Source organism: Nomascus leucogenys, unplaced genomic scaffold (assembly GCF_006542625.1).
Source record: "Nomascus leucogenys isolate Asia unplaced genomic scaffold, Asia_NLE_v1 Super-Scaffold_258, whole genome shotgun sequence".
Classification (NCBI taxonomy): Eukaryota; Metazoa; Chordata; class Mammalia; order Primates; family Hylobatidae; genus Nomascus; species Nomascus leucogenys.
The window spans coordinates 3808868-3825805 of record NW_022095769.1 but is presented as its reverse complement, the minus strand read 5'-3'; the positions used below and the strand labels follow the sequence as shown (position 1 = coordinate 3825805).

Below are 16938 nucleotides of genomic sequence, written 5' to 3'. Positions count from 1 at the left end.
CATCAGTATTTCTTTTTCTGGGGTAGTAGTTAACATGAATTTTAATCTTTGTTTTGCTTTGCTAATAACTGTTATATTTTCAGGCAATGCCCACCCTAATAGAATTAATGAAAGACCCCAGTGTAGTTGTTCGAGATACAGCTGCATGGACTGTAGGCAGAATTTGTGAGCTGCTTCCTGAAGCTGCCATCAATGATGTCTACTTGGCTCCCTTGCTACAGTGTCTGATTGAGGGTCTCAGTGCTGAACCCAGAGTGGCTTCAAATGTGTGCTGGGTAAGGGATTTTCTTCCTGGTGAGAAAAAGAGCTTGCCTGTGCCACTGGCAAGAAAGTAGAAGGTGTGGGAGAGAAATCAATCTGCCTCACTGGAAAGCTTTTTCTGAGTAGCATTTTCTTTCTAATTTATTCAGTTAAAATATGCGGGAGATTCCAACTGCAAGAGCCAGTGGGAACAGTTGACTTATGGTTACTGGTTCCCGAACCACTTAGAACAGTCATGGTAACCCAGTGGGGAAACTGTCTGGACTTGGGTTGCTTTCTTGAATTGCTTGGGGACAAGAAGTTTTGATTAAGGTAGAGAGTTTTTGGCTACAAGAAGTATTATTGCTGAGAAGAGAGCAAGAGGGAAGGAAGGTAGGCGGCCTACATGCTGAGTCAGTTAGGCTAATGTAATTGGTTAAGGGGAGGAAGTTCAAATAAGGAAGGAATGGGGCTAAAAGTCTTTCTGTGAAAGGAAACAAATGAAATGGCAGGTATTGTTGAAAGTACTCTGCTGCTTAGAGAGTTGTCAGATTATCAGACAGGGTGAACAGAAAGTACAAATAAAATAAATAAATAGTTAGTTTAAAAGATACCTGTAAAATGCTGTCTTGAGATGACCTTGGCAGAAAAAGTTGGAAGTTCACTGACACAGCCCAAAGTATCTTAATGAAAAATGAGATAATCCTAAGGTGTGGGGTTCTTTCAGGATTAACATTGAACCTATCTGCATTTCAGGCTTTCTCTAGTCTGGCTGAAGCTGCTTATGAAGCTGCAGACGTTGCTGATGATCAGGAAGAACCAGCTACTTACTGTTTATCTTCTTCATTTGAACTCATAGTTCAGAAGCTCCTAGAGACTACAGACAGGTAACTGATATTTCACAGAAATGAGTGAGGTCTTTGCATCCAAGTTCTATTGCCTTCTGTGTGGAGGATATCTAGCTTAATCATAGAAGCGTAGTGAGACAGGACAAGACTCTACCTTCTCTAGAGGAATTAAAAGAAACCCGCTGGGCATGGTGGCTCACGCCTATATTCCCGGCACTTTGGGAGGCCAAGGCGGCTGGATCACCTGAGGTCAGGAGTTCGAAAGCAGTCTGGCCAACATGGTGAAACCCCGTCTCTACTAAAAATACAAAAAATTAGCCGGGTGTGCTGGCGCATGCCTGTAGTCCTAGCTACTCGGGAGGCTGAGGCAGGGGAATTGCTTCAACCTGGGGCACAGAGGTTGCAGTGAGCTGAGACTGTGCCATTGCACTCCAGCCTGGACAACAAGAGTGAAACTCGTCTCAAAAAAAAAAAAAAAAAAAAAAAGAATCCCATGATTGATTGATTGATTGGTTTGTTTAAACATGGAGGAAGAAATGCAGATTCCACCTACCTTAGAATTGTTCAGTTTACAGCTGAAATCTGAATATCGTGTAATTTCTCTACTTTCTTTGTAGAGAGTAATTGATCTAGAGAGGTTCTTTCATTTTGCAGCATTGACAGTTAACAGGAGTATTTGGTTACAAGAGAAATGATAGTACCCATTATGAATTTGATTGCCACACCAAATCAGTAACTACCATTTTTATTTTATTTATTTATTATTATTTTTTTTGAGACGGAGTGTTGCTCTGTCACCCAGGCTGGAGTGCAGTGGCACAATCTTGGCTCATTGCAACCTCCTCAAGCGATTCTCCTGCCTCAGCCTCCTGAGTATAGCTGGGACTACAGGCACATGCCCCCATGCCTGGCTAATTTTTGTATTTTTAGTAGAGACGGGGTTTCACCATGTTGGGCAGGATGGCCTCAATCTCCTGACCCTCGTGATCCACCTGCCTTGGCCCCGCAAAGTGCCGGGATTATAGGCATGAGCCACCATGCCCGGCCAACTACCATATTTTTATATAGGATGAAGAACTTGGGGTAAATACAGTTGACTTAGAAACAAGCTTTTGAAATGTTGTTTAAAGGGATTATAAGTTGGAGACAACCTTTAACAATTTATGTTTTGTATGAGCTATACCTAAAGTCATGAGCAAAGTAAACCTTCAGGAAGAGAGCTGAGCACAAAATCTTCCTTTTTTTTTTTTTTTTTTTTTTTGGAGACAGTCTTCTCTTAACACCCAGGCTAGAGTGCAATTGTGCAATCTTGGCTCACTGCAACCTCCTGGGTTCAAGTGATTCTCGCACTTCAGCCTCCCGAGTAGCTGGTACTAAAAGTGCCCACCAACATGCCTGGCTAATTTTTATATTTTTAGTAGAGATGGGGTTTCGCCATGTTGGCCAGGCGGGTCGCAAACTCTTGACACCTCAGGTGATCTGCCCGCCTTGGCCTCCCAAAGTGCTGGAATTACAGGCCTGAGCCACTGTGCTCATCAGAAATCTTCCATTTAACTAGTTCATCTCCATGCCTCTTTGAGATTGTATATGAGGACATCTTTTTTAAATGAATGAAGAAAATTGGGGGTTTTTTTGTTTGTTTATTTGTTTTTTGAGACGGAGTTTCGCTCTTGTTGCCCAGGCTAGAGTGCAGTCTTGGCTCACTGCAACCACCACCTCCCAGGTTCAAGGAATTCTCGTGCCTCAGCCTCCTGAGTAGCTGGGATTACAAGCACACGCCACCACGCCTGGCTAATTTTTATGTTTTTAGTAGAGTTTGGGTTTCACCATGTTGACCAAGCTGGTTTCGAACTGACCTCAAGTGATCCGCCCACCTCAGCCTCCTAAATTGCTGGGATTATAGGCATGAGCCATCACGTCTAGCCAAGAAAATTGGAGTATTTTCTTCATAGCACTTCAGACAACTTGTTAAATTGTTCACATGATTTTTTACCATTTCAAACCATTTTTTCCTCTATAATTTTAGCCCATTTCCAAAAGGGCCATTCTATTTTATTATTATTATTATTATTATGCTTTAGGTTTTAGGGTACATGTGCACAGTGTGCAGGTTTGTTACATATGTATCCATGTGCCATGTTGGTTTGCTGCACCCATTAACTCGTCAAAAAGGGCCATTCTAAATTTTAACTGTCTGGAGACCATAATGAACATAGCCATTGGCTCAAAGGACTTGAAGATTTGGTTCTTGGATATCGTGTTTCCAAACTCAAACCAGGTCTGCAGTCATACCGGTTCCTGAGTTCTTATTTTTGGCAAGACATTGTCTATATTCTTCCCTGTCCTTTTCAGTTGAGACTTTAAGATTTTCTCTGTGTTCTTTACAGACCTGATGGACACCAGAACAACCTGAGGAGTTCTGCATATGAATCTCTGATGGAAATTGTGAAAAACAGTGCCAAGGATTGTTATCCTGCTGTCCAGAAAACGACTTTGGTCATCATGGAACGACTGCAACAGGTTCTTCAGATGGAGGTGAGACCTAAGAGTGCCCCTGACTATGGGTGGGAATGGGGCAGTACTTTTGACACCTAGATCTATTTTCCAGACTGTTCTGTCTTTTTAGTGTTTATTATGGGTTTTTTGTTGTTGTTTACTTTCCTATGTTAGTATTGGGGAAGATTATTAAATGGTCCCAGCAAAAGTGGAAGGTTTTCATGTAGACTATGTTTTCTTATTTTCTTTGTAGTCACATATCCAGAGCACATCCGATAGAATCCAGTTCAATGACCTTCAGTCTTTACTCTGCGCAACTCTCCAGGTATGGTGGTGCCTTATGACTTCTTAATAACTCCAGGTTAGAGAATTATTAGTATCTCAGTATGACAAGTTCGTGTACACACAGAACTCGAAAATGGTATAGATGATGCGGATCAGAAGCTGTTCTCAGAAGGCTTTGGTCTGTGATTGATCGATTGGGAGAGGAGTTTCCCACCTGCCTTTCCTGTCTGTCTAGAAAGATTCAAATCCTACTTATTTACAGATGGTCTAGATGTAATCCTGATAAAATTAAACCAACTTGACTTGTCCTAATTCAACATACACTCATCAGACCTCTCTTCCTCACTCTTGTTTGTTTCAACTAACGTCACTGTGTAGAGAAGGAAACTACTTAATATGTGATGGTTCCTTCCAGATATATAGCTCATTTGTGTTGGCAGCTTGAATGGTTTTGGTTTTTTGATTTTGAAAACCAAAAAACTCTTGGTTTTTCATTAGGTTATTCAAGCCTAGCTCAGTCAGATTTGGTTCCCAGCTATAGTTCACTTGGCTAAAAAGTGGTGTCACTTGGCTAAAAAGCCTTGAATTTGTACTGTCATCTTTTGAAACATTTGCTGTTTGACCTAATGTCAGTGACATTAGTTGAAACAAACAAGAGTGAGGAAGGAATGTTTGATGGGAGAAGTCAGGTTGGTTTGATTTTATCAAGATTATTTCTAGGTCATCTGTAAATAGGTAGGATATAGGAAGGGTTGCTTTTTGTTTTATGAATAAGAGCTCTAAGGTGATAGGGCCTTCTCTAAAGCTGAAGTAATTTAACTATGGTTCTAGTAAGACTGGACTATGGAGGCTACCAGCAGGGATTTGTCAGACAGTAAGACACATGAAATTGAGAGGACATGACCTTCTGCACAGTGGAGGATCAGCTCACGTTTGTTCTGAATTGAGAAACAGGAGAAATGTTAAAATGTATTGCTGGTGATTGGTACTGTCAATGTTTTTGTGTATAAAAAGTACATTTGGCATTCCCAAAATTAAAAAATATCAAGGGACTTAATTGATTTTAAAAAGAAAAAGTATAGTGTTCTGATTGGGAGATTTGGAATCAACTGATCTTGAACTCTTACTCGTTTCACAGAATGTTCTTCGGAAAGTGCAACATCAAGATGCTTTGCAGATCTCTGATGTGGTTATGGCCTCCCTGTTAAGGATGTTCCAAAGCACAGCTGGGTCTGGGGGAGTACAAGAGGATGCCCTGATGGCAGTTAGCACACTGGTGGAAGGTCGGTGAAAAAAAAACTGTCTGGTCAGGGAATGTCTTTGGAATATAGGCATTTCAGTGGCCTTAAATAATTGTCACCCAGGCTGGAGTGCAGTGGCACGATCTTGGCACACTGCAGCCTCGAAATCCGGGGCTCACATGATCCTTCCACTTCAGTGCCCCGAGTAGCCGGGACTAACAGGTGCACACCACCATGCCCGACTAATTTTTATATTTTTGGTAGAGATGGGGTTTCGCCATGTTGCCCAGACTGGTCTCGAACTCCTGAGTCAAGTGATCCTCCTGCCTCAGCCTCCCAAAGTGCTAGGATTATAGATGTGAGCCACTCGGCGCAGCTTAATTTTGTTTGTCTGTGAAGATAGGGTCTCACTATATTGCTCAGGCTGGTCTCAAACTCCTGGGCCCAGGCAATCCTTGTCAGGGCATTAAAGAATTTTTGACTACAGAAAGCATAGTCCTTTTACTGGGGCATGAGTCACTTCAAAGTTAGATTGAACTTAAGTGCACACCACTTAAATTTGTATAACTGCCTTGTCAGTCCATTTAAATGGGGAGCCAGTTTGCAACTGAGATTGGCAGAGGTGTTCTTTGGTTTTGTTTTGTTTTGTTTTGTTTTTTTGAGACTTGCTCTATTGCCCAGGATGGAGTGCAGTGGCACAGTCTTGGCTCACCACAGCCTCCACCTCCCAGGTTCAAGCAATTCTCCTGCCTCAGCCTTCTGAGTAGCTGGGATTATAGGCGTGAGCCACTGTGCCCTGCTAAAAGTTTCTATTTTCTTTCCTGGTACTTGCCATCACCTGGTTTGGTTTGTAATGCTTTGGACTAAGATTGACACATCATGGTGCCTGGTATGGGATGAAATGAAACATTGAGCGAGTTCCAGGAATTGATTTTCTGATTTTTACATGTCTGACTGCAAAATTGGTTTGGGGAAGCCATATCTGACTTAAGACTCTTTGAAGGGGCATTACAAAGCACTTTAGGAATCTGGAATGCCTCTTCAGGGGTGGCCTGTAAGGCCTGTAAATTGCTAAGGCCATTTACCTGAGGACCACTCTCCTGAAGACCAGACCTATTTTTGGCATAAGCAGCCTATGTCCAACTGGTCTGTCAACATGTGACCACTCCTCTGAAAGGGCAGAGAAGTTAATTTTGGCTCCTGGAGTGGCTGATTTGGATCTGAAGCCCAGTGCTGCTTTTCCTGGCTATGGTTTGTTTAGCCCTTGATGGGATTGCCTAAGGACCCTGTTTTGAAGCTGGCCTGCAGAAAGGACATGCTATTATCAGATGAGGAGGTGGACAAGAGTCAGTATTGCTGGTTCAGCCCATTTAAAATTAACCTTGACATTCCTTGAGGGCCATACCACTTTGTTGTATTAGCCAGAGTAAAGCCCTATTCTGTGGAGACTGGGCATTGTCTCTGTGGTGTAAGAATTAGGGCCCTTCCAGCAGTAATAAATTTGGCTTATGCAAGCCTTTAATGTCTTAATGATGGAATCGGTAACTAATGCACATTTCACCCAACCTGTTGAATGGAGTGAGTATATTTTGGGAGAGGTAGGATGGGTTATTTTTGCCTGCCTCTGTGTTAACCCGTGGCACTGTCATTGGCTAATAGCTTATTTCATTACAGTGTTGGGTGGTGAATTCCTCAAGTACATGGAGGCCTTTAAACCCTTCCTGGGCATTGGATTAAAAAATTATGCTGAGTATCAGGTAGGATATGCTTTTCGAAATAGTATGTTCCCATTTATACCTGACAGTCACTGTAGTGCACACAAAACCAGGTTCTTATAGCTTAAGTAGTTTTTCCTTACATTGTCCTAAAAGGCAAGCTACTTTATTCATTACCTGAACATTTGAACTGGAAGTAGTCCATGAAAAACAGGATATTAGATGCACCAGATAATGGTGGACAAGATGACTGTTTATTTGCCTAGACAGCACTAATGCAGGAGCAGCTATAAAGTTGAGCTATTAGCATCCTGGAGAGCAAGGCTTTTTTTTTTTTTTTTTTTTTAACTTTATCAGTGATCTCTCTCAGATAGTCTTTGTTCCCTTCCTGCCATGTTGGTTGTTGAAAAATTAATCTCGGCAGAGGGAAGATGTTTTCTCCTTTAACTCTAGGTTCAAGCGATAAAAGCTCAGCAGCTAGTTAAAAATAATATCTTGCCCCAGCAGGCAGCTTTTTCTGTTAGAAGATTATTTCCTTGATTCTTGGCAGGTTTGTTTGGCAGCTGTGGGCTTAGTGGGAGACTTGTGCCGTGCCCTGCAATCCAACATCATACCTTTCTGTGACGAGGTGATGCAGCTGCTTCTGGAAAATTTGGGGGTGAGTATCTACACACAATCTAATTAACCAGTCTTTGAAGAAATCAACAGTTGGAAAGATAGTTAAATATCGACAGGCCAGGCACAGTGGCCTGTAATCCCAGCATTCTGGGAGGCCGAGGCAGGTCAGGAGTTCGAGACCAACCTGGACAACATGGTGAAACCCGTCTGTACTATAAATACAAAAAAGATTAGCCGGGCGTGATGGCAGGTGCTTGTAATCCCACCTACTCGGAAGGCTGAGGCAGGATAATCGCTTGTACCTGGGAGGCGGAGGTTGCAGTGAGCCAAGGTTGCGCCATTGCACCCCAGCTTGGGCAAGAAGAGCCAAACTCTGTCTCAAAAAAAAAAAAAAAATCAGTGACAGGGAGCTGTAAGTTTCTAGAACATTGGCTTTGGGCTTATGAAGAGGGGAGTTGTTCATTTCACAGATGATTCTGAAGAAAGATTGTAAAGTTAAAGGAATGTGTGCTATGTTAGAGATTTTTTAAACAAAACAGTAAAATGCAAAGGAAAAGTAAATACAGTTGTTCCTTGACTTATGATGGAGTTAGGTCCCGATAAACACATTGTAAAGTGGAAAAATCATCAAACCATCATGAGCAGGGGACCATTGGTATATTATACCTCTCTCCAGAGATAGCCATCGTTAATTATTATACATGTGTGTTCTCAGACAAGTCACTTGATTCTTAAGTCAGTCTCCTCGTGTGTAAAGTGGGAATACCAATACCTGGGCTAGCTTCTCCGAGTTGATGTGAGGTGCAAATGGGAAAGGTTTTGTAAGCTATAAAGGACCATCCAAATATTTAAAATCAATAGTTGCTTGTTAGAAATGAAATTTTCGTGGATCTTTGGATCAAACAAGCTTTGACTTAATTCACTTTTCCTTTTGTTCCTTGTCAGAATGAGAACGTCCACAGGTCTGTGAAGCCGCAGATTCTGTCAGTGTTTGGTGATATTGCCCTTGCTATTGGTGGAGAGTTTAAAAAATACTTAGAGGTTGTATTGAATACTCTTCAGCAGGCCTCCCAAGCCCAGGTGGACAAGGTAAGCTTAAAGCTATCTTGGCTGTTCTTTAAGTCTAGCTCTAATTGGAGGGACTATTGACAAACATGCAGCTAAAAGTGATCAGTATGATGTAGGTTCTGTTCTTTGTGTCTTACAGTCAGACTATGACATGGTGGATTATCTGAATGAGCTAAGGGAAAGCTGCTTGGAAGCCTATACCGGAATCGTCCAGGGATTAAAGGGGGATCAGGAGAACGTACACCGTTGAGTATACATCCCAGTTCCCTTCGTCCGCTGGCCAATGTGCACTTAGCCAAATGGGCTATGTCTGTCATTCTGTAGCTCGCTTGTGAACCTAGCGCCTGTTGCTTAAAGGCTGGGAGAAGGGGGAGCAGTGCCCTAATGAAGAGAGTGGCTTGGGGAAAACTGCAGACTATTGTTTTTGCTCTGTTTCTTTCTTTTTTTTGTTTTGAGATGGAGTCTCACTCTGTTGCTCAGGCTGGAGTGCAGTGGTGCAATCTCAGCTCACTGCAGCCTCCACCTCTCAGGTTCAAGCAGTTCTCCTGCCTCAGCCTCCTGAGTAGCTGGAACTATAGGCATCTGCCACTATGCCTGGCTAATTTTTACATTTTTAGTAGAGGCAGGCTTTCACCTTGTTGGTCAGGCTGGTCTTGAACTCCTGACCTCAAGTGATCCGCCCGCCTTGGTCTCCCAAAGTGCTGGGATTACAGGCTTGAGCCACTGTGCCCAGTCTTTTTTATTTATTTTATTTTATTTTTATTTTTTGGAGACAGCCTCACTCTATCACCCAAGCTGGAGTGCAGTGGAGCGATCATGGCTCACTGCAGTCTTCACCTCCTGGGTTCAAGTGATTCTTACGCCTCAGCTTCCTGAGTAGCTGGGACTACAGGCACACACCACCATGCCCAGCTAATTTTTTTTTTTTTTTGTATTTTAGTAGAGATGGGATTTCACCATGTTTTGCAGGCTGCTCTCGAACTCCTGAGCTCAGGCAGTCTCCCACCTTGGGCTCCCAAAGTGATGGGATTTCAGGCGTGAGCCACTGCACCCAGCCCTCTGCTTCTTTTTCTCATATTTCTTGAGTATTGCAAGGGAATGAGATTCAGCAAAAATACTGGGGGGAAGAAACCCAACATAAATGCTTCCTGTATCAACCATGAGTGGCAGGTAGCCTACCCCTTTCCCATCCCCACAAGCTAAATTGGAGGATTGGAGAGTCAGAATTCCCATTACTTGTTCTTGTTGCTGATTGGGGAAATTTTTTTACTTCACCCCCCTTGGTATCATTAGCTCAGGAAAAAGTTAAATTTGTTTCTTCTATATTTGCCTATAGGAAGAGGAATATTTGTCTCTTCTGTCGACTTGAGGAATGACACATTAATCAAAGGAAGAATAATTTGATATAACTATATGCATCTAGTTATCCAGCTTGGACCTTGTATGATAGGGGTATAATAGTTGGAAATTTTGAAAAAGGATGTAGTCCTGCCATATGAGGGACAGCTGCATCAGACCTTCTCTCTTTTTCTTTTCTTTTCTTTTCTTTTTTATTTTTTTATTTTTATTTTTATTTTTTTTTGAGATGGAGTCTCGCTCTGTCGCCTAGGCTGGAGTGCAGTGGTGCAATCTCGGCTCACTGCAAGCTCTGCCTCCTGGGTTCACGCCATTCTCCTGCCTCAGCCTCCTGAGTAGCTGGGACTACAGGCGCCCGCCACCACGCCCGGCTAATTTTTTTGTATTTCTAGTAGAGACGGGGTTTCACCGTGTTAGCCAGGATGGTCTCGATCTTCTGACCTCGTGATCCACCCGCCTCGGCCTCCCAAGGTGCTAGGTTTACAGGTGTGAGCCACCACGCCTGACCAATACCTTCTCTCTCTTTTATAGCGGATGTGATGCTGGTACAACCCAGAGTAGAATTTATTCTGTCTTTCATTGACCACATTGCTGGAGATGAGGATCATACAGATGGAGTAGTAGCTTGTGCTGCTGGACTAATAGGGTAAGTTATACCCTGCTTCTAAGAGCTGAATAGAACCTCTCACGGAAAATGAAAAAACATGGAGTAAGGAGTTTTGAGAGTATCGCGGATGGCAACAATTCACTTCTTTGGCACAGAGATTTCTTTATTGAACGCTTCATGTCCTGTTTTTAGTGTTCACATGATAGTTTATTCCAGACCCTCAAGTCTCTATATTATACCCCATTAAACTCTGATGTTGGTCAACAATTGCCTCTGTCTAGTGACCTCTACTGAGGGTTTTCTTTATCTTTGAAATTTGCTAAGAAACCCATAGCACTGGTTTGGAAGGCTCAAAACATGATAGGTATGGGGCTAGGAGCTCATTCTCAGCTGTGTTTGTTTTGCACAGGGACTTATGTACAGCATTTGGGAAGGATGTACTGAAATTAGTAGAAGCTAGACCAATGATCCATGAATTGTTAACTGAAGGGCGGAGGTCGAAGACTAACAAAGCAAAAACCCTTGCTACATGGGCAACAAAAGAACTGAGGAAACTGAAGAACCAAGCTTGGTAAGATCTTGCCTCCACTGTCCTCTTTCTTCTACTTCGTGGAGGAGGGAGGTATGTTTTCTTTAGGCCGTTCTGGCAAGCACTGCCTTCTGGCATTTTTTTTGTTTGTACTTTTTCCCACGTAGGTGCTTCTGAGTCAGGCAACCTCAGTTTTTCCTTGAGCCAAATGTTTGTTTGACTCCTCATAATGATGGAGAGCAGAACTTTTAAAACTGGAATTAACCGAAATTCCCAGAGTATTTTGGGTCCTAATAAAATCATCAGTAATGTCATTTCCCCCTAATTCTCTTCTGTTTTCTATTCCTTTCCTCATGCCCTATTCTTTCTTTACAGCAATGCTTTTAGACGTTGCCTAGCTCTAGAGAAGATTTCCAAAGTCAAATTTTGTGTGTGTGTTTTTTCTTTTTGAGACAGTCTCACTGTTGCCCTAGCTGGAGTGCAATGGCACAACCTCGGTTCACTGCAACTGCCACCTCCTAGGTTTGAGCAATTCTCCTGTCTCAGCCTTCCGAGTAGCTAGGATTACAGTCACATGGCACCACACCCGACTAATTTTCTTTTTTTCTTTTCTTTTCTTCTTTCTTTTTTTTTTTTTTTTTTTTTTGGAGACGGTCTCACTCTGTCGCCCAGGCTGGAGTGCAGTGGCGCGATCTCAGCTTATTGCAACCTCTGCCTCCCGGGTTCAAGCAACTCTTTGCCTCAGCCAGCCTCCTGAGTAGCTGGGATTACAGGTGCCCCACCACCACCACACTTGGCTAATTTTTTTGTATTTTTAGTAGAAACGGCATTTCACCATCTTGGCCAGGCTGGTCTTGACCTCCTGACCTCATGATCCACCCACCTCGGCCTCCCAAAGTACTGGGATTACAGGCGTGAGCTACCATGCCTGGCCCAGTTTTTGTATTTTTAGTAAAGATGGGGTTTCGCCATGTTGGCCAGGCTGGTCTTGAACTCCTGACTTGAGGTGATCCATCCACCTCAGCCTCCTAAATTGCTGGAATTATAGGCTTTTTTTTTTTTTTTTTTTTTTTTTTTTTTTTTTTTTTTTTTTTTTTAAGTAGAGACAGGTTTTCACCACGTTGGCCAGACTGGTCCTGACCTCAGGTGTCCACCTCTCTCGGCCTCCCAGGTGTGCACTACCATACCAGGCCTCGGCTCCTACTTTGAAATGCAATTTTGTTTGGAGACAGAGTCTCCTCTGTCACCCAGGCTAGAGTGCAGTGGTACAATCATACCTCATAAAAGCCTCCAGCTCGGGGGCTTAAGTGGTCCTCCTGCCTCAGCCTCCCAGGTGGTTGGGACTGCAGGCAAGCACCTCCATGACTGGCTAATTTTTTATTATTTTTAGAGACAAGGTCTCCTGTTGCCCAGGCTGGTTTTGAACTCTTGGCCTCAAGGAGTTCTCCCTCCTTGGCCTCCCAAAGTGCTGAGATTATAGGCTTGAGCCACTGCACCCAGACTGAAATATAGTTTTAATTTCTTTCCCTCTTAATTAGTTATCTTACTCCACAGATCTCAGTAAAATCGGCTCTTTGAGTTTCCCTCCCACCCTCTGATGTAGGTGTTAATAAGAGCGGGTCAATGGCACATAGGGCAAGAAGAGAGTGTCAATCCTTGAAATGTTGACAAATTCCACTCAGGCCTAGGAGCATGTAATTGTAGGAGTCAGCATTACTGGCTCTGTTGGGTATATGTGATCTCAAAGATAGACCTTTTTTTCCATCTGTTTTCAGATCTGTTACCATTGGGATGATAACCTGAGGACCCCCACTGGAAATCTCCAATCTTTTGAAAAACCTGGAAGTGAGGAGTGTGCACGGATGCTGAATGTTTGGGAATGAGAGGATGAGTGAGTGAGGCTTGAAAACACACCACATTGAAAATCCTGCCACAGCAGCAGCCGCAGCCGCCAACAGCAGCGCTGTTAGTGAGCTAAGTAAGCACTGACTTCGTAGAAAACCATAACATCGGCCATATTGGAAAAGAGAAAAACAATGGAGTTACTTATTTAAAAAAAAGAAAGAAAGAAAGCTATCTCTTCCCAGGAGTGGCTAGATAGAAGTAGCTTTTCTGTCTTTTGGCCGGTGCCTAGTGGAATGCCTGGTTTGGGTGAGGAGGAGGGACTGGGTTCAGCTGTGGTGCTTTGTTGTAAAAGGCAGCCTGGCCTTTGCTACTGAGGAGAAAGATGGAGCCTGGGTCTCAAGCCCACCTTCGCTGTACCTTTGCCACATGGTACTGTATGCTTGCCGGCTAGAAGGAGGGTGAGGGATTTTTTACAGTCTGAGAATGAGTGTGTGTGAGTGAGGCGGTATCCACATTCTCAACTTCAAGTCATTGCAGTTTCTTTTTCCCAGAAAACAAGGGGTTAGATGTTGCATTTCATAAAACTAACCGAAGTTCTGTCTACTGATGCAGCACAAGAGATGTAAAAAAAAAAAAAAAAACAAACAAACAAAAAAAAAAACACACACACACACAGGAAAGACGCTCTTTAGGTTTTGTTTTGTTTTTTTTTGTTTTTTTTTTTTTTTTTTTTTTTTGGTTTTGTTTGTTTTTTTTTACTCTAGGGAAAACACTGACGAATGGTCAGAGCTCCTATCCTGATCTTTTCATCAAGGCGCCTTTCCTAATAATATGGTTCAACTGTGAATGTAGAAGTGGGGGGGAGGGGGGAGAAAAAACTCTGGCGTTAGAGGATATAGAAAAATAATAAGTACAATTGTTACAAATAACGCAGACTTCAAAAACAAAAGAGTCACAAACCCAAACAAACCAAAATTTAAATGATCAGAATTGGCAGCACAAAGAAAAAGCCCTCTCCTGACTTGTATTGTGGCAGTCTGAACGCCCCGAGAAAATTGTGCCAAAGAGTTTAGAAAAATAAATATACAGTAAAAGTAAACACACACATACACACAAAACAGCAAACTTCAGGTAACTATTTTGGATTGCAAACAGGATAAATTAAATGTTCAAACAATCTGATAAAATAACCATTTGGAAACTGCTTGGCCTTCTGTTCTTTTATTTGATTGACTACAATGCGGTATTGGTCTCTTGCTGCACTTCAAAACCAACCAACAAAACAAAAACAAAAAAAAAAGTGTGTGTGTGAATGCACAAACACACTAACTAGAACTCTTGTGATGAAAATGGCACTTGAAAAAGGTTTTATTTTTCCACTGAAGTTGAAGGTTAATAAAATGGTGTCAAACGTCCCCTGGTCACACACTTTAATATTTTTTTAGAAGTGTGATGTGGTATGATTACCATAAATCAGACTTAATTATTTTCCCTTTTACAAGGGAACAGGGCATCCTGAATTTTAGAGTCTTTCAGCAATAAGAAGGGATGTTGGTGAGCTTTGATCCTCTTTTGGTTTTGCAGTTGTTAGGAGTTTTTGCTGGCATTTTGAATATGCTGCTTTCAGAAAAACCAAGGAAGTTTTAAAATTGCTTCCTGGTCCTTAGAGGACTAAAAACAAGACCCTCATTCCCACTTTCATTTCCACTCTAACAAAAAGTATGGGCTTGTGTTTTTCTCCAACTCCTCGTTTATATCTTCCCTTCCATGTCCAAGCCTTCCATTCATAAGTGGGATTGGCTCAGTTTTGCCCATCCATATGGCAGCATCTCTAATAGCTCTTGTACAGGGTATCAGATATTGTGCCTTTTGGTGCCAGGTTCAAAGTCAAGTGCCGATCTATGAACCAGTGTACAAAAAAAAAAAAAAAAATCCAGGTATTTGAAGGAGAGACGCTCCATTGTGAATAAAGATCTTATACCAGCTCCTAAGCCCTATTAAGAAGAGGCCTGATCCTCTAATGCCTTGTTTCCATTTCAGTAGTTCTTTGAGAGACAGAATGATGTACTAACCATTCCTGATTATTAGATAGGGTTGGGTCAGGGCTTAGGGAGGGGGCAGAAATATTGGGGATAGAAAAAAAATCTGATCATTCCTCAGTGCTACCCATTTCTGTCCTGTGTGGGCTGCTTAGCTAGACAGCAGGAGAATAAAGTACACCGAGAACCATAATGAAAAAACCTTCCGTGTGTTTTGTCATGTTTTGTTCCAGGGAAGCAGTTGATGAGTGCTGTTACTAATGCTTTCTCCCAGATCCATTCAGTGGTGGAGAGGAGGAAAATGGGCTGGTTGGATGTGGTCTTGGTGCCTTGCAGTTTAATCCTCCTCTTTTCTAGTTAAGCTTTTGCTAGTGGATTTTCCATAGTCTGGGTATTTGACCTTAAATCAGTTATACCACCTAAGGCAACTGGATGCAAAATGCATTCTGTTCACTCACTGTCTGGGCCTTCCCCACCCTAGTCTTGGCACATTCCTTCAAGAATGTAATTACCGTCTGCTTGGGAAGATGTCAGTGCAAATGTGAAGAAAATGGGCATCGGACTAGGCTTTGGTTTGCCACAAGTGGCAGCTGCCTATATCAATTACATTTATTAACTTTGCTTTTCATTTTTCCCGGTTCTGCTCAGCCCCCCTCTGTTGAAATGTTAGACTTTTTGCTGTCAGAGGCAACTGTAATATTGCCTTAGGGACTTGTGGAGAAGGAGAATTGCTCAGCGTAGTGTTTTAACTTTCAGAACCAAGCAATCTATTTACTCTTACAAATATTTAAGAAGTGTGTTAGTCTGACTTTAAGAAAAATCCAAACTCCATCAGCTTTTGATAGCACCTTGGTTTTTGAAACAACTTCAATCTGTAATTGGCATTCAGAATGCCCTTGGCATGCCAGTCTGATGGCATTTAAGACCTGTAAAACACTTGAGCCCAATTCGATTAACCAAAACCGATAACCACCACCTTTATCTTCTAAATAAAATCCGCTTTATTTTTATTTTCAACATCTTGTTGCCTTTTTTTTTTTTTTGTCCCAAATGGTGTCACCTCCATGGAGGTGAAATGGTTTGAAAGTCAGAATGTGTGGTGAGAGGTGTTTGTGTATGTACGTGTGTGGGGAAAAGGACACACATCTTGAAATGGACTGTACATAGTGTAATGTGATATAGATGAAAGTGTCCTACAAATGAGGGAAGGAAAAAGTATGCATGGAGGACGTTTTTATTTCTACTTGCATTTTTCCCCCCCAAGAAACTTAGAACACTAGTTTGAGATTTAGGAGACTAGGCCCTTTTCTTAACCCTGCTGCTTATTAGCATAGTGGTGCCTGCAGGCTAGTTCATGGAAATACACCCTTTCTTAGTTAAGCAAAATAAGGGCTGTAGACTCTCTTTTCTGATTGTACACCCTGTTAGTAAACTCTGATCATGCATACCCCATGTGTTTATAAATAACATACTTGGGGCCGGGCGCGGTGGCTCAAGCCTGTAATCCCAGCACTTTGGGAGGCCGAGGCGGGCGGATCACGAGGTCAGGAGATCGAGACCATCCTGGCTAACACGGTGAAACCCCGTCTCTACTAAAAATACAAAAAAAAAATTAGCCGGGCGTGTTGGCGGGCGCCTGTAGTCCCAGCTACTCAGGAGGCTGAGGCAGGAGAATGGCGTGAACCCGGGAGGCGGAGCTTGCAGCGAGCCGAGATCGTGCCACTGCACTCCAGCCTGGGGGACAGAGCAAGACTCCATCTCAAAAAAAAAAAAAACATACTTGGACTACTATAACCACATATTGTGTAATCATAAGACACAAAAATAGTGAAAAGCAATTGTATGATAAATAGAAGTTCTAGTATTTCTAAATCCAATTTGGAGGTTACTGAGTTATAGAGAGTAAATTTTTACCAGACTGCATTAAGTCCTGAACAGCAATGATTCACTGAGAACATTTCTCCACTGAAGGTGAGATTTGAGAAAAGAATGCAATTAGTTCATCAAATGGCAGAGAAGGAGCAACTGCTCCCACAAGAAACCCTATTACC

The 16938-nt window shown here is 42.4% G+C and overlaps 1 protein-coding gene across 1 annotated transcript in view; it reads left to right on the top strand.

Moving 5' to 3' along the window:
* Positions 1–15080, top strand: part of KPNB1 (karyopherin subunit beta 1) — a 34085-nt gene extending 19005 nt beyond the window's left edge. Inside the window, exons 10-21 of the mRNA XM_030808032.1 lie at positions 84–275; positions 997–1127; positions 3476–3623; positions 3838–3909; positions 5008–5152; positions 6785–6867; positions 7376–7483; positions 8389–8532; positions 8651–8756; positions 10399–10513; positions 10884–11045; positions 12779–15080. Coding sequence (XP_030663892.1) covers positions 84–275; positions 997–1127; positions 3476–3623; positions 3838–3909; positions 5008–5152; positions 6785–6867; positions 7376–7483; positions 8389–8532; positions 8651–8756; positions 10399–10513; positions 10884–11045; position 12779 — 1407 coding nt within the window. The 3' untranslated portion in view covers positions 12780–15080. The remainder of the gene's footprint in view (positions 1–83; positions 276–996; positions 1128–3475; positions 3624–3837; positions 3910–5007; positions 5153–6784; positions 6868–7375; positions 7484–8388; positions 8533–8650; positions 8757–10398; positions 10514–10883; positions 11046–12778) is intronic.
* Positions 15081–16938: the final 1858 nt, after the last annotated feature.